The sequence below is a fragment of the Phyllobates terribilis genome, unplaced genomic scaffold (genome assembly GCF_046119375.1).
Source record: "Phyllobates terribilis strain yellow unplaced genomic scaffold, ASM4611937v1 Scaffold_2__4_contigs__length_985480577, whole genome shotgun sequence".
Lineage (NCBI taxonomy): Eukaryota > Metazoa > Chordata > Amphibia > Anura > Dendrobatidae > Phyllobates > Phyllobates terribilis.
Window position 1 is genome coordinate 642,211,084 of NW_027362762.1, and position 15,628 is coordinate 642,226,711.

The 15,628-nt window shown below is 42.8% G+C and overlaps 1 protein-coding gene across 1 annotated transcript; it reads right to left on the reverse strand.

The window, feature by feature from the left end:
- Positions 1 to 627: 627 nt before the first annotated feature.
- On the reverse strand, positions 628 to 3,603 carry LOC141246678 (uncharacterized). The gene is made up of 2 exons (XM_073669137.1): positions 3,504 to 3,603; positions 628 to 2,885 (listed from the first exon to the last, which is right to left on the reverse strand). The coding sequence occupies exons 1-2, from the start codon at positions 3,601 to 3,603 to the stop codon at positions 1,321 to 1,323; spliced, it is 1,665 nt and encodes a 554-aa protein (XP_073525238.1). The 3' UTR covers positions 628 to 1,320.
- Between the last annotated feature and the right edge of the window lie 12,025 nt (positions 3,604 to 15,628).

Below are 15,628 nucleotides of genomic sequence, written 5' to 3' on the forward strand. Positions count from 1 at the left end.
AAACAAACCTTTATTTACACCCAATAAGATTATTAACATAGATGGGAAAGCCATACAGATAGAAAGTTGACACTACTGTCACCAGATAATTAATTACAACAGACCTGTAAGCTTTTCTTTTAAAATAATGCTATTGCTTACTAAATAAAAAAATCATTGCAGGACACATAAGTTGCCTTCAATAATTAGGTTAAAGGGAATCTGTCATCTGGTGTTAGCTATGTAATCTGAAAGCATAATGATGTAGTGCAAGAGTGCCTAATTTCAGTGATGTGTCACTTACTGGGCTGTGTTTTGCTGCTTCAATACATTCAATGTTTTTATCAGCAGGAGATTTTAATTAGGCCATGGCGCCAATATCAGTATTTGGTCAGTAATCAGTCAGCATTTTTTCTCGGGAGTGGGAGCCAAAACCAGGTGAGGAACAATCAGAGAAAAGGTATAATAGAAACAAGTCACCAATTCTGCATTTATCACCCACTCCTGGTTTAGGCTCCCACTCCTGAGAAAAAATACTGACCGAATACTGACCAGATAGTGAGAGTGGGGCCGTGGACTTAGAGGACAAGCTGTCTTCTGCCTCATAGTCCAACCAGCACTGATTAGCAGCTCTGTCACTATACAATGTACACAGAAAGCTGTGGTGTGGACCGGGTTATACACAGATCAACATCTCAGCTCTGCTAGATCTGCAGCAGAGAAAACTGTGATCCTATCCCAACTGCTGCACCCATGTGATCCTATCCTCATGCTGCTGTCAGATTACATAACAAAAACCATCTAACAAATTAATCAGAAAGCCAATGTAACCTACGCTAATGTTTATTCAAAATGGGTAAAATACTACCCATTATACATATGGCTATTATACAGATCCTTCTGCCATAATCACTCTGATGGCTCGCTTGCACGAGCATATAACATGGCCGAGTGCCATGTGTGGATGTGAAACATCGGACTGCACTCATGTGCCATCTAAGTGCAGTGCGATTGCAGCAGATGCTGGCAATGGAAGAGATGGAGAAATTATTTTCTCCATCTCCTCCACACCTGTGCTGCGAGTCTCTCATGCGAGAGGATCGGAGCACAGACACTCAGCTCACGCTCACAGCAGAGCGGTAGCCGAGTATCATTAATATATTGCATCCGATGCTCTTGCATCAGATGCAATACGCTAATATGACCCCGGCCTAAATGATATACAGTCTCATAAATGTGTAACTTACTGCAGTCATTTTAGAAGGAAAGACTAAGGTAGAAGATTTCACTGTTTCACTTATTAGGAAAGGATAAAAACAGTGGCAATAAAGATTTAGAAAGTTAGTGGAACGTACAGCTCTTGGCAAATCCATTAGGGCCTACAACAATAACTTCCTCAGTGGTAGTAATAGTGGTGGTGGTGGAGGCTGATGTGACCTTGGAGCAGGTGTTTCCAGCTATTGCGGATGTCTCTGTACTAGTGCTAGTCTGTGCTGGCGTACTGCAGTATGAATCGGGGTTAAAATTGGCAGTATTTGGAACCGTGCTTTCAGTTGTGGTAACTACATTTTCAGTAGTGTTGCTAGAAGTTTGAGGACCATCACTACCAACAAAAATTAATATTGAGGTAGGGGAAATGGATTTTGTTGTCTTAATGTAGATTTTACTAGGACTAATTGTCTTCACTACAACATTAACAGTTGTGGTTTCATTTATTTCCAAGCTTTTTACTTCTTGGTTGCTTATTAGTTGGGTTAAAATGCGGACAGTTAATATGCTCTTACTTTTCACATCAGTGACAGTTATGTTCTCTTCAGGAGGAGTATATGTTGTTGGTATCACAGGTAGATATGATGTTGTGTTTTCACATGGTGTCGTTGGTTTATTTAAGTGGGTTGTTAGAGCTGTTCTTCTTGTTGTCGTACTAAAGGGTGGATTTGGGATAGTGGTGGTAGGTTTAGCTGTAGTTTTTGTGGTGATGGGAGATCCAGTTGTAGTTTTACTGGTGGTGCTGGGAGGTTCAGTTGTGATGGTGGTTATGGTTTTAGTGGTTGGTATTGAGGTAGTACTAGATGTAGTTGGTGTTGTGGCTGTATCTATCGTACTTGTTGTTGGGGTAGTAGTAGAAATAGTAGTGGTTGTTGCCGGAGTGGTTGTTGTTGGGGTTGTATTAGTTGCTGTTGTAGTAGGTTTAGCAGTGGTTGTTGACAATGTGGTTGTTGTTGGTGTTGTAGCAGTTGTTGATGTAGTAGATATAGTAGTGGTTGTTGTCGGTGTGGTTGTTGCTGGTGTTGTAGTAGGTATAGTAGTGGTTGTTGTTGGTGTTGTAGCAGTTGTTGATGTAGTAGATATAGTAGTGGTTGTTGTCGGTGTGGTTGTTGCTGGTGTTGTAGTAGGTATAGTAGTGGTTGTTGTTGGTGTTGTAGCAGTTGTTGATGTAGTAGATATAGTAGTGGTTGTTGTCGGTGTGGTTGTTGCTGGTGTTGTAGTAGGTATAGTAGTGGTTGTTGTTGGTGTTGTAGCAGTTGTTGATGTAGTAGATATAGTAGTGGTTGTTGTCGGTGTGGTTGTTACTGGTGTTGTAGTAGGTATAGTAGTGGTTGTTGTTGGTGTTGTAGCAGTTGTTGATGTAGTAGATATAGTAGTGGTTGTTGTCGGTGTGGTTGTTGCTGGTGTTGTAGTAGGTATAGTAGTGGTTGTTGTTGGTGTTGTAGCTGTTGTTGATGTAGTAGATATGGTAGTGGTGGTTGTTGGAGTAGTTGGTGTTGTAGTAGGTATAGTAGTGGTGGTTGTTGATGTTGTAGTAGGTATAGTAGTGGTAGTAGTTGTTGTTATTGTTGGTGTTGTAGTTGAAGTCGTTGGTGCTGTGGTGGTGGTAGTAGTTGATGTAGTAGTTGGAGCAAAATCTGCAAAAGAAGAATACATGCACATTACTTTTAATGGAAATTTCCTTGTACAGTATGATAATAAAGAGATTGTTCCACTATTAAATATCATTTTCAAAAAAAAATGTAAATCATAAAAAAATAACATTTGCAATTTACATTCTGTTAAAATTGATCTTGTGAAGGTATGATATTTGATATTTACTTCCACCTAATGAGCTCAATGCAAGTGGATTTACATGCTCAGTCTCTCTCCACACTATTGAAGAACAGTCCGGCTCTTTTTGGTGAACTGAATCATTGGGCTATGCCAGGTCTTTTGGATCCCAAGTAGATCCTATTACATATGTGTTCATGTACAGATGAACACATATTTATGGTAAAATCACCACAGTTCGATGCAGTTGATGACATAGAATATTTCAGCCTTGGTGGGCAGAGTATTGATTGCATCAACAGCTGAACACCATTATTTTACTACCCAGTGAGATTTTCCCTGGGATAACTATAATCATGGGGACTTACAATGTGATTATTATTCTAAAGTGGATATAATTAACTATTTACAGAAATAAATTATGTTATAAATATATTACTAGAAAACCTTTTTTAAAGTGTTGGCATAGCATATAAACTCACCTGTGCAATAGACCTCAAATTTCAACATTCCAGCAAACTTGTACACGTAATATCCTGCAGGGCAAGCTTTCACCAGAATAGATGGTCCAGTTAAATTCATTGTCAGTCCATTCATCAAAAGAGGGATTGATTTGACACCATCGCTAACAGATGGATGACTACTCAAAGTATAGGGCTCAACAGAACCACACTTTAGAGAGCCAACATATCCTTCTCTTAAACTTAGGCCATTTGCGTAGCGGTACCACCCGAATAAGTATCTGTCAGTGGGGAATCTTCCAACAGAGTTTAAGTTGTAAATTCTTCGTGATCCATCAATCTCTTGGTAATTGATACAAGGATCAACACAACTCAGGTCAGCACCATTCCTTACACAATCCTTATCAGAACTACAGGGAGCTGAAGCACAATTCGGGTTCTTGACTGCATTGCAAATATAGGTGCCAATCTTATTTATACATTCAGCTTGGGTAAGGCATGTGTACAATGAACTACTTGTACATTCATTAATATCCACACATAGTTTTTTTCCAGCATCCCATGTGTATCCTGGAGCGCAACATGTAGCAGTGTCACAATATACCACTCTTGTGCAGTTTAGTCCATTTCCAATAAAACCACTTTTACAAGAGCACATTACGTAGCCTTGTTTCGCATTGCAATCAGCATTGGTTGAGTTGCAATCATTGCATGTTTTTGCATCTGCAAAAAAAAAGATCATAAGTTGAATTACTTGGTTTAAAATGTTAACATGGAATGTAAATATGTTGTAATTGCTATATGACCAGGGTTATGTCTAATATTTTGTTGACAGATATCTCAGCTACAGGAGTGTCGCTAGAGTGAAAAATCCAGGGCCCCATCCCCGATCGTTTAGCCCAGGGCCCCAGATCTCCTGCCAGGTTGTATTGGGGGCAACAGCGAGTCAGGTGAAAGTTACGGTATGTGCACACGGTCAGCAGCTGCTGCGGGTTTGAAGATGCGTGTTATGCAGCATCAAACCCGCAGCGGCCAGATGTTACAGCATAGTGGATGGATTTCTAGAAATCCCATGTCCACTATGCGTGTCTGGGCACCTGCGGCGCACCCGCGGAAACTGACATACGCCACGTCTTTCCAGGCTACAGCATGTCAATTTCTCCTGTGGGTCCGCATTCGGTCTTTCCCTATAGACATAATCTTTATGAGGAAAGTCCGCAGGTGAAAAAAAAATGTCGCCGCTCATTTGCATAAAATGAGCGGAAGTCACTGGTGGCTATTCCTCTGTGTCGGGACCGTAGGCTGCTCCAGACAGTGTGCACATAACCTTACTCTGTCTGTGCACTGACCACTGTCACCCCTACTGTTGTGATCCATGCCTGTCATTATCTTTCCCTCGCTGTGGGGGAGAAGAGCCCGGCTGCTTGTGGAGAGGAGAAAGGAAGACGCATGTGCCGTAAAGTGCAGCCTCCTTCCTCAGTGAGGAGCAGAGCAGCCTTTAATGGGGGAGGGGCTGAAGTCATGGGAGAGCAGTGTTAGAACCTTGCTGTTAGGTTTTTTTCCTTTGCTGGTCACATGACCTTGTTGGCCTATTTAATCCTGCTCCGCCCTTCTGGCTTTGCTGGACTTCATTGTATATCTACTTTCTAGCTAGCCTGTGCTCTGTATCTAGCTCTGTTAGTTTGCTTGGTCTACTGACCTCTATGTTCTATATATTTTGTTTGTTTGTCTGTCTGCTACTATTTCTGTTAGGAGGTGTCCCATATTCCTCCCAGTCCTTAGTACTTGTAGGGATTCCTCCCCCACATCTATAGGTCTCCGTACAGACTAGATTAGGACTTTAGCAGGTCTGATCGCAGGATCAGGTTCCCTGTTACATCGTAGGGATTCAGCTGAGTCCTATAGTAGGGACAGATCTCCTCTCTTTCCTTAGCTTTGGTAGCAGAACATAACAGCAGAGCTCAGGAGGATGTGACCTGCCCGGCTTCACAGGTCTGATTTAAGAGGTGAGTGTGTATATCTACAGTATATGAGTGTGTTTTTCTGTGCATGAGTGTATATCATTGTGTGTATACACTACAGACCAAAAGTTTGGACACACCTTCTCATTTAAAGATTTTTCTGTATTTTCATGACTATGAAAATTGTCCATTCACACTGAAGGCATCAAAACTATGAATTAACACATGTGGAATTATATATTTAACAAAAAAGTGTGAAACAACTGAAAATATGTCTTATATTCTAGGTTCTTCAAAGTAGCCACCTTATGCTTTGATGACTGCTTTGCACACTCTTGGCATTCTCTTGATGAGCTTCAAGAGGTAGTCACCGGAAATGGTTTTCACTTCACAGGTGTGCCCTGTCAGGTTTAATAAGTGGGATTTCTTGCCTTATAAATGGGTTTGTGACCATCAGTTGTGTTGTGCAGAAGTCTGGTGGATACACAGCTGATAGTCCTACTGAATAGACTGTTAGAATTTGTATTATGGCAAGAAAAAAAGCAGCTAAGTAAAGAAAAATGAGTGGCCATCATTACTTTAAGAAATGAAGGTCAGTCAGTGCAAAAAATTGGGAAAACTTTGACAGTTTCCCCAAGTGCAGTTGCAAAAACCATCAAGCGCTACAAAGAAACTGGCTCACATGAGGACCGTCCCAGGAAAGGAAGACCAAGAGTCACTTCTGCTTCTGAGGATAAGTTTATCCGAGTCACCAGCCTCAGAAATCGAAGGTTAATAGCAGCTCAGATTAGAGACCAGGTCAATACCACACAGAGTTCTAGCAGCAGACACAGCTCTTCAACAACTGTTAAGAGGAGACTTTGTGCAGCAGGCCTTCATGGTAAAATAGCTGCTAGGAAACCACTGCTAAGGACAGGCAACAAGCAGAAGAGACTTGTTTGGGCTAAAGAACACAAGCAATGGACATTAGACCAGTGGAAATCTGTGCTTTGGTCTGATGAGTCCAAATTTGAGATCTTTGGTTCCAACCACCGTGTCTTTGTGCGACGCAGAAAAGGTGAACGGATGGACTCTAAATGCCTGGTTCCCATCGTGAAGCATGGTGGAGGAGTTGTGATGGTGTGGGGGTGCTTTGCTGGTGACACTGTTGGGGATTTATTCAAAATTGAAGGCATACTGAATCAGCATGACTAACACAGCATCTTGCAGCGGCATGCTATTCCATCCGGTTTGCGTTTAGTTGGACCATCATTTATTTTTCAACAGGACAATGACCTGCAGGCTGTGTAAGGGCTATTTGACCACGAAGGAGAGTGATGGGGTGCTACGCCAGATGACCTGGCCTCCACAGTCACCAGACCTGAACCCAATCGAGATGGTTTGGGGTGAGCTGGACCGCAGAGTGAAGGCAAAAGGGCCAACAAGTGCTAAGCATCTCTGGGAACTCCTTCAAGGTTGTTGAAGACCATTTCCGGTGACTACCTCTTGAAGCTCATCAAGAGAATGCCAAGAGTGTTCAAAGCAGTCATCAAAGCAAAAGGTGGCTACTTTGAAGAACCTAGAATATAAAACATACTTTCAGTTGTTTCACACTTTTTTGTTAAGTATATAATTCCACATGTGTTAATTAATAGTTTTGATACCTTCAGTGTGAATGTACAATTTTCAAAGTCATGAAAATACAGAAAAATCTTTAAATGAGAAGGCGTGTCCAAACTTTTGGTCTGTATTGTATATATACACTGCTCAAAAAAATAAAGGGAACACTTAAACAACAGAATATAACTCCAAATAAATCAAACTTCTGTGAAATCAAACTGTCCACTTAGGAAGCAAGACTGATTGACAATCAATTTCACACGCTGTTGTGCAAATGGAGTAGACAATAGATGGAAATTATTGGCAATTATCAAGACACACTCAATAAAGGAGTGGTTCTGCAGGTGGGGACCACAGACCACCTCTCAGTGACAATGCTTTCTGGCTGATGTTTTGGTCACTTTTGAATGTTGGTTGTCCTTTCACACTCATGGTAGCATGAGACTGACTCTACAACCCATAGAAGTTGCTCAGGTAGTGCAGATCATCCTGGATGGCACATCAATGCGAGCTGTGGCAAGAAGGTTTGCTGTGTCTGTGTCCAGAGGTTGGAGGCGCTACAGGGATACAGGCCAGTACACCAGGAGACGTGGAGGGGGCCGTAGGAGGGCAACAACCCAGCAGCAGGACCGCTACCTCCACCTTTGTGCAAGGAGGAACAGGAGGAGCACTGCCAGAGCCCTGCAAAATGACCTACAGCAGGCCACAAATGTGCATGTGTCTGCACAAACGGTTAGAAACCGACTCCATGAGGGTGGTATGAGGGCCCGACGTCCACAGATGGGGGTTGTGCTCACAGTCCAACACCGTGCAGGACGCTTTGCATTTGCCACAGAACACCAAGATTGGCAAAGTTGCCACTGGCGCCCTGTGCTCATCACAGATGAAAGCAGGTTCATACTGAGCACATGCATATTACAGACGTGACAGAGTCTGGAGACGCCGTGGAGAGCGATCTTCTGCCTGCAACATCCTTCAGCATGACCAGTTTGGCAGTGGGTCAGTAATGGTGTGGGGTGGCATTTCTTTAGAGGGCCGCACAACCTTTCATGTGCTCGCCAGAGGTAGCCTGACTGCCATTAGGTACCGAGATCCTCAGACCCCTTGTGAGACCATATGCTGGTGCTGTTGTCCCTGGGTTCCTCCTAATGCAGGACAATGCCAGACCTCATGTGGCTGGAGTGTGTCAGCAGTTCCTGCAAGATGAAGTCATTGAAGCTATGGACTGGCCCGCCCATTCCCCAGACCTGAATCCGATTGAGCACATCTGGGACATCATGTCTCGCTCCATCCACCAACCACAGACTGTCCAGGAGTTGGCGGATGCTTTAGTCCAGGTCTGGGAGGAGATCCCACAGGAGACCATCCGCAACCTCATCAGGAGCATGCCCAGGCGTTGTAGGGAGGTCATACAGGTACGTGGAGGCCACACAATAGTGAGCCTCATTTTGACTTGTTTTAAGGACATTACATCAAAGTTGGATCAGCCTGTAGTGTGTTTTTCCACTTTAATTTATTTTGGGGGAGACTCCAAATCCAGGCCTCCATTGGTTAATACATTTGATTTCCATTGATGATTTTTGTGTGATTTTGTTGTCAGCACATTCAACTTTGTACAGAACAAAGTATTCAATGAGAATATTTCATTCATTCAGATCTAGGATGTGTTATTTGACTGTTCCCTTTATTTTTTTGAGCAGTATATATATATATATATATATATATATATATGGGAATGTGGGTACCATCATACTATATATAAGGGGCTATGGGAGTCATAATGCTATATATAAGGGGCAGTGAGGCCATCATACTTAATATAAGGCTGATAGGGTGCCATAATATAGTGTATAAGGGGCTGTGGTGCCATCATACAGTATATAGGGAGCTGTGGGGGGCATAATATAGTGTACAAAGGTGTGTGGGGATCATCATGCAGTATATATTGGGCTGTGGGGGCCATCGTTCAATATATATGGGGCTGCAGGGGCCATTATACAGTATGTATGGGGCAGCAGGAACCATTATACCAAATATAGGGAGCTGTGGGACCATCATACAGTGTGTAGGGAGCTGTGGGGACCATCATACAGAGCGTAGGGAACTGTGGGGACCATAATACAGTGTGTAGGGAGCTGTGGGGACCATCAAACAGAGCATAGGGAGCTGTGGGGACCATCATACAGTGTGTAAGGAGCTGTGGGGACCATCATACAGTGTGTACGAAGCTGAGGCGACCATCATACAGAGTATAGGGAGCTGTGGGGACCATCATATAGTGTGTAGGGAGCTGGAGAGGATCATCATGCAGTGTGTATGGAGCTATCATATAGTATATAGGGGGCCTGTGGGGGCACTCAGGACATTATTTGTTTTAAATGGGTGCATTATTAGTTTTGATTGTAGCTTTGAGGGGGAGGGGCATTGTTACCTTAAGGGGATACTCAAGGGTATTTGTTGCATGGAAGGGACACTTCAGATATTATAACTTTCATAAGAGCATATCTAGCATTATTACTTACTAGGTAGCACAGTGGAGTCTTTACTACTTTCTATGGGACACTTATTTTTATAGGCCCCCTTTATCTGGCACTCAGTCTTTGTAGCAATAATTGGTGGAGGGGTAATCATAGTAATGACATAATTTTGAATTATTGGGGTCACTGTATCACGCCAGAAGAGCAGGCAGGATGAGTAGTTTGTGCAGGTTGGGATTAGATGGTGCTGGAAATGTGAGAAGTCAAATGTGTCTTTGTTATAATCTCTGCAGACGAGTCCTGGCTGGAAAAAATTGTAGAGGACACTGTGCAGCGGTATTATTTTGGCCTTGTATAGTAGTCATTTTGATAATATTGGTCTTCGTATAGTGTGTTTTAGGGTTAGCAACAGTGGTATACTGTAATTATATATGTACGGATTTTAAGTGGCAGTGAGGTTGTATGGAGAAACATGTACTTTGGGGATTGGGCCCCTGATCTTTTAGGACCCTAACAATACCCCTGCTTAGCTATATGCATCAAAAATGTATATAAGTTAAGCATGCATCTTTATTTCAATATAGGCAGGGTAATGAGCCTTAACAAGGTAGTGGCTCTTATACAGCTATGGTTAGGCTCACAAGACCCTACTAATAGTACTATCAGTACTATTACGTCAATCACACCGTGATCAAACGCTGATCAGAGTTTGATTTCAGTATGATCTAATTTTCTTCGGTGTGGAGAATAAAAAAAAAATGTCTAAATTGGCAGTCCATGAAAATCGGACCGCACTCGGATGTCATCCGAGTGTGGTCCGATTTTTTCCATGGAACTATAAACATAAGTGGCTGAGTGTTATATCGGATGCAACTCGTGCATGCTGCAATTTCTTTACTTGGGCCGAGAAATCCGAGGAAAAAATCAGACATGTGCACAGCCTCATAGAATAACATTGGGACGAGTGCGAGTCATCTGCATGCAGCCTAAGGGTCAGGCATAAGTAAAACCAACACAACTGATACTATTTTTATGTGATGGAAGAATTCTGCTGTTCTCTACTTATTTTATTGTCTGAGGATCACTCGGAATTTGTCGCAATTGACTGACATTTATCGAATTTGTAAGTCCACCTTTAGCATTTATGAATTCAGTCTCAGACATTTTTAAATGGCCAAGAAATATTAACTCTTCTAAAATCCTAAAAATATTTGAATTAATCATTTAGAATACAAAATTGTACACAGATAAAATATGTATACATACAAATACTAAAATGAGCTCTTTACTCTCATTTCATGCAATTATGGTGTCCAAATAATTTCATGTGATAGTGGTGAGCAATTGATGAGTTGAGTCTTCGTGTTACTATGGACAAAAAGACATCATAGCTCACGGAAATCAAGTGACATAATTAATGACACTAGTAAATTAAAGCTGCACTCTGAAACGCTATAGCATGCAGACATTGAATATATGAAACTGGAATCGCATTACTGCTATAGAAAATTTGTTAAAAAATGAAGATACTTAGCACATAAATTGGGCAATTTCTGTGTGCCCAAGAGCCAACCACACGTTGACCCTAACCTAACATGATACCTCTTCCGGGCTGAAAGCCTACAATTATATGGGCATAGGGTAACAAAGAAAATGACGGCACTTCCACTACAAAAACTAGGTGTGAACAGGTGCTTACTAAGAGCAGCTACCTCCATATATAATGAACAAATAAAGTAGCACACTGTAACACTGAGTATATAGATATGAAATATGAATAGCATAACTGCTGTCGAGAATAGAAATAAATGAAAAAAATTTTTTTGCGCATGTAAATATGAAGTATGGAAAATGAATAGCATTACTGCTGTAAATAAATGAGAAATCTTAGCGCATAAATTGGCCAATTCATGTGTACCTGATAGCCGCGGTAAGGCGTTTCTCGATGTCAGGACCTATCAATGTGAATACCTCTCTAAGAGACCTCCGTCTGCTTATGTGTGGGAAAGACAGATCCTGATGCATTTAAAACCACCTGCGGCATGGGGGTGGGGGTGGAGTGCTCAGTCAACGCTAAATCTAGTAACAAAGAGAATGACGGCACTTCCACTACAAAAACTAGGTGTGAACAGGTGCTTACTAAGAGCAGCTACCTCCATATATAATGAACAAATAAAGTAGCATACTGTATTCACATTGATAGGTCCTGACATCGAGAAACGCCTTACCGCGGCTGTCAGGTACACATGAATTGGCCAATTTATGCGCTAAGATTTCTCATTTATTTACAGCAGTAATGCTATTCATTTTCCATACTTCATATTTACATGCGCAAAAAAATTTTTCAAAAATTTTTTTCATTTATTTCTATTTTCGACAGCAGTTATGCTATTCATATTTCATATCTATATACTCAGTGTTACAGTGTGCTACTTTATTTGTTCATTATATATGGAGGTAGCTGCTCTTAGTAAGCACCTGTTCACACCTAGTTTTTGTAGTGGAAGTGCCGTCATTTTCTTTGTTACTAGATTCAGCGTTGACTGAGCACTCCACCCCCACCCCCATGCCGCAGGCGGTTTTAAATGCATCAGGATCTGTCTTTCCCACACATAAGCAGACGGAGGTCTCTTAGAGAGGTATTCACATTGATAGGTCGTGACATCGAGAAACGCCTTACCACGGCTGTCAGGTACACATGAATTGGCCAATTTATGCGCTAAGATTTCTCATTTATTTACAGCAGTAATGCTATTCATTTTCCATACTTCATATTTACATACGCAAAAAAATTTTTCAAAAATTTTTTTCATTTATTTCTATTTTCGACAGCAGTTATGCTATTCATATTTCATATCTATATACTCAGTGTTACAGTGTGCTACTTTATTTGTTCATTATATATGGAGGTAGCTGCTCTTAGTAAGCACCTGTTCACACCTAGTTTTTGTAGTGGAAGTGCCGTCATTTTCTTTGTTACTAGATTCAGCGTTGACTGAGCACTCCACCCCCACCCCCATGCCGCAGGCGGTTTTAAATGCATCAGGATCTGTCTTTCCCACACATAAGCAGACGGAGGTCTCTTAGAGAGGTATTCACATTGATAGGTCCTGACATCGAGAAACGCCTTACCGCGGCTGTCAGGTACACATGAATTGGCCAATTTATGCGCTAAGATTTCTCATTTATTTACAGCAGTAATGCTATTCATTTTCCATACTTCATATTTACATGCGCAAAAAAAATTTTCAAAAATTTTTTTCATTTATTTCTATTTTCGACAGCAGTTATGCTATTCATATTTCATATCTATATACTCAGTGTTACAGTGTGCTACTTTATTTGTTAATTATATGGGCATGTAGATCAAGCTCTGATTAAAACTACCATGGGCGGATGTGTGGAGTGCTCAGTCAGAGAGCATGTGTATACAAATATCAAAAGACTGACCGTCACTTTCAAACAGAAAGAAAAATGAGAGCGGGTGTAGTAGAGGGCAATGAACCAGCAGGAGAACTCTTGCAGGATGTGCCAGAAATGAGGAGAGATTGCCATGGTCAGGCGAAATCAAGCGGAACCAAGTTGTGCTAGAAGAGTTGAAGGGGGAGCAAATTCAGATGCCGGACCTAATCAGGTGACCTCCAGGAAGGATTTCCTGGATATAAAAGTCCAGCGCGCCAAGACACAGGGAGACTTGGCACCAGGCTGCAGAGTGGAGCAGAATGCTCCAGAGGGACCACAGAGCCAAGCAAGACAGGCCTCAGCTGGAGGCCTGCGTTGCACCAGAGCCGGACACCGCCTGATAAGCTCCGGACTCCTCACAGTAGCGCCCTGAATCCTGTGCATGTTGGTCAGAGCCAGGACCTGCGCTCCACAATGAGTAAGTTCCCGGAAAGCGACGCCAACGGCCAAAAGCCAAAGTTTGGACCTCATTACCTCAAGCATGAGAGACTAGCATCGATGGTCAAGCCTAGAAGAGCTGAGAGAGGACTGCAACAGGAGAGGTGTGCCAGCAACAGCGGAGGAATCACGCAAGTGAACAGGGCCGTCACTTCCAACGTTCACCTACGGTACCGGGGACAGTTGGGATTAGGACTTCAGGTTGGGAGGGGGCCAGTTGGTGTGTGGGAGGCTAAACTTGACCTGATAGACTTTATCCGGAAGAGACTTGCAGCCTAACGGGAAGAACCAGTAACCCCTCCTAGGGCCATATAAAGAGGTGCAAGAGATCCACTCTATATGGCGTTTTTAATCAGAGCTTGATATCATGCAGGGTGGTGAGTGGGCACCCCAAGTGTGATGCTGCACCTAGATCAGGAGGATACATCGCAGGCCCAGTTTTCAGCCCTGTCTCTTAGGTATTGTATGTAGGTAGCATACTGTTGGACTGACTGGGATAAAGTACTTTCAGTCTTCCGTGCATACATCTATGGCTGCATGAGGCTAATACTAGACTTACAGATTTTATGATTATTTATGTGCAGTTGGTGATTAGAGAGCCTATCTGTAGCTAAGGGAGCAGGAATCTTCTCATTTATTGTTATACCATATAGTACAGCATTGCCCATCACTAACTATATCCGACCATATCATGGGATATTTTCCAGTATCAACCTGTTGTATATCTTGGTTGCAAACTCTAACTTATATGTATTGTAAGGCAGCTACCGGACATATAGTTGATGGGAGGTATGTGTCACAGAGTTGGTTGTCATCTGTGATGTAATTCTGGAGTGTTGTTCTAGTGCACATAGAGCGAAGAGGATTGTTTGGTGCATTCGGGAGCAGATTTTACGGGCAACCTGAGAGATGGGCAGGTCTGGTTGCCCACATACCTCACCGATGGGTTGGGTTAACTGGTTAAAATAGAGGCCGTTGTTTGGCACATGGTCTGTGTATGGAGGGAGAAGGCCTCCTGTGTGTTGCTATCTCCAGACTGATCCAGTGTACTGGATGCTAGTCAGCCTGTGTGACCACAGGACTGGTAACCAGAGACTTTGCCTAAAAGACTGTTTTCTTTGTTTTGCCTGCGCTAAAGGCTGTTTGTTTTCCTTTTGCCTGTGGATGGTTTATGAGGTAATAAACCGACATGGACATTTAAATTGAAACGCTTCCTGTTTTGCCTCCCGACGCATCCAAGTGAGTAAAAACCCCACAGTACATAGTGTTTCATCCTCATTTATCCCACATATCATGGCCCCCTGTCACGGGTGTGTCAGAAGTGACAGACAGTCGCCCTGCAGTTGGTTGCAGGAGATCTCTACGTTTGGCATTACAGACACCTTCTTAGAGGCTGTCTCTCTCTAGGACGTAGTGGCTACCTTCCTCTGGCTAATTAACACCCTGGCCTGGGTGTATAAATACCTGCTGTCTGCTAGAGGGCGGTGTCGGCGATACTCACATTACCCCTTGTGAAGGCTCGGAGCAAATACATTACTTCTTCCTCTCTGGATCTATGAGGATGGGTGTTCATCTATCATAAGTCGACTAAAAGCTAAGCTATCTTCCCTTGTTTGTTCCCCCTTGTTGTCCTTAGTTGTCAGTGGGGATCGACTAGTGCTCATCCCCCTCCCTTCCCTAGCCAGGGCCTAACTCCAGGGAAAGATAGGGCGAGGTTCGCGTGCGGCGATTGGTGAAGAACCAATATAGGGATGTTAGTGGAGACAGGGTGCTATTAGATCAGCCTAGGAGGTCTCCACTTCCCTCTTTCCCTAGTGTCTGGGCTCCCTTTCCCTCTTCCCTTTGTGTTGCACTAAGTTTTTCCCACACCTTGCGTGACACCCCCCTGGTGTGGAGGGGTAGCCATCTCTGGTATAGCCCCCTGACTTGGAGGGGTATCCATCATGGTATGGCCCCCTGTTCTCCAGAAGCATTTATATCTTATAAGACCCTGTTAAGGTAAAGTCACTGGGGTCATGTCAATCATATTTTGCATGCCTGCAGAATAAATTGTCTCTTCCAAACCAGAAACAGCCACTGGAGGGGAGAAGAAAAAGAAGTCGTGACAATGCAGTCATCAAATGCATTAAAATGAAGATCAATATACCTAATCTGGTGCCCTTGAGTCATTGGGAGTGGCTAAGGGTAAATGTCATCAAGGGCAATGCAA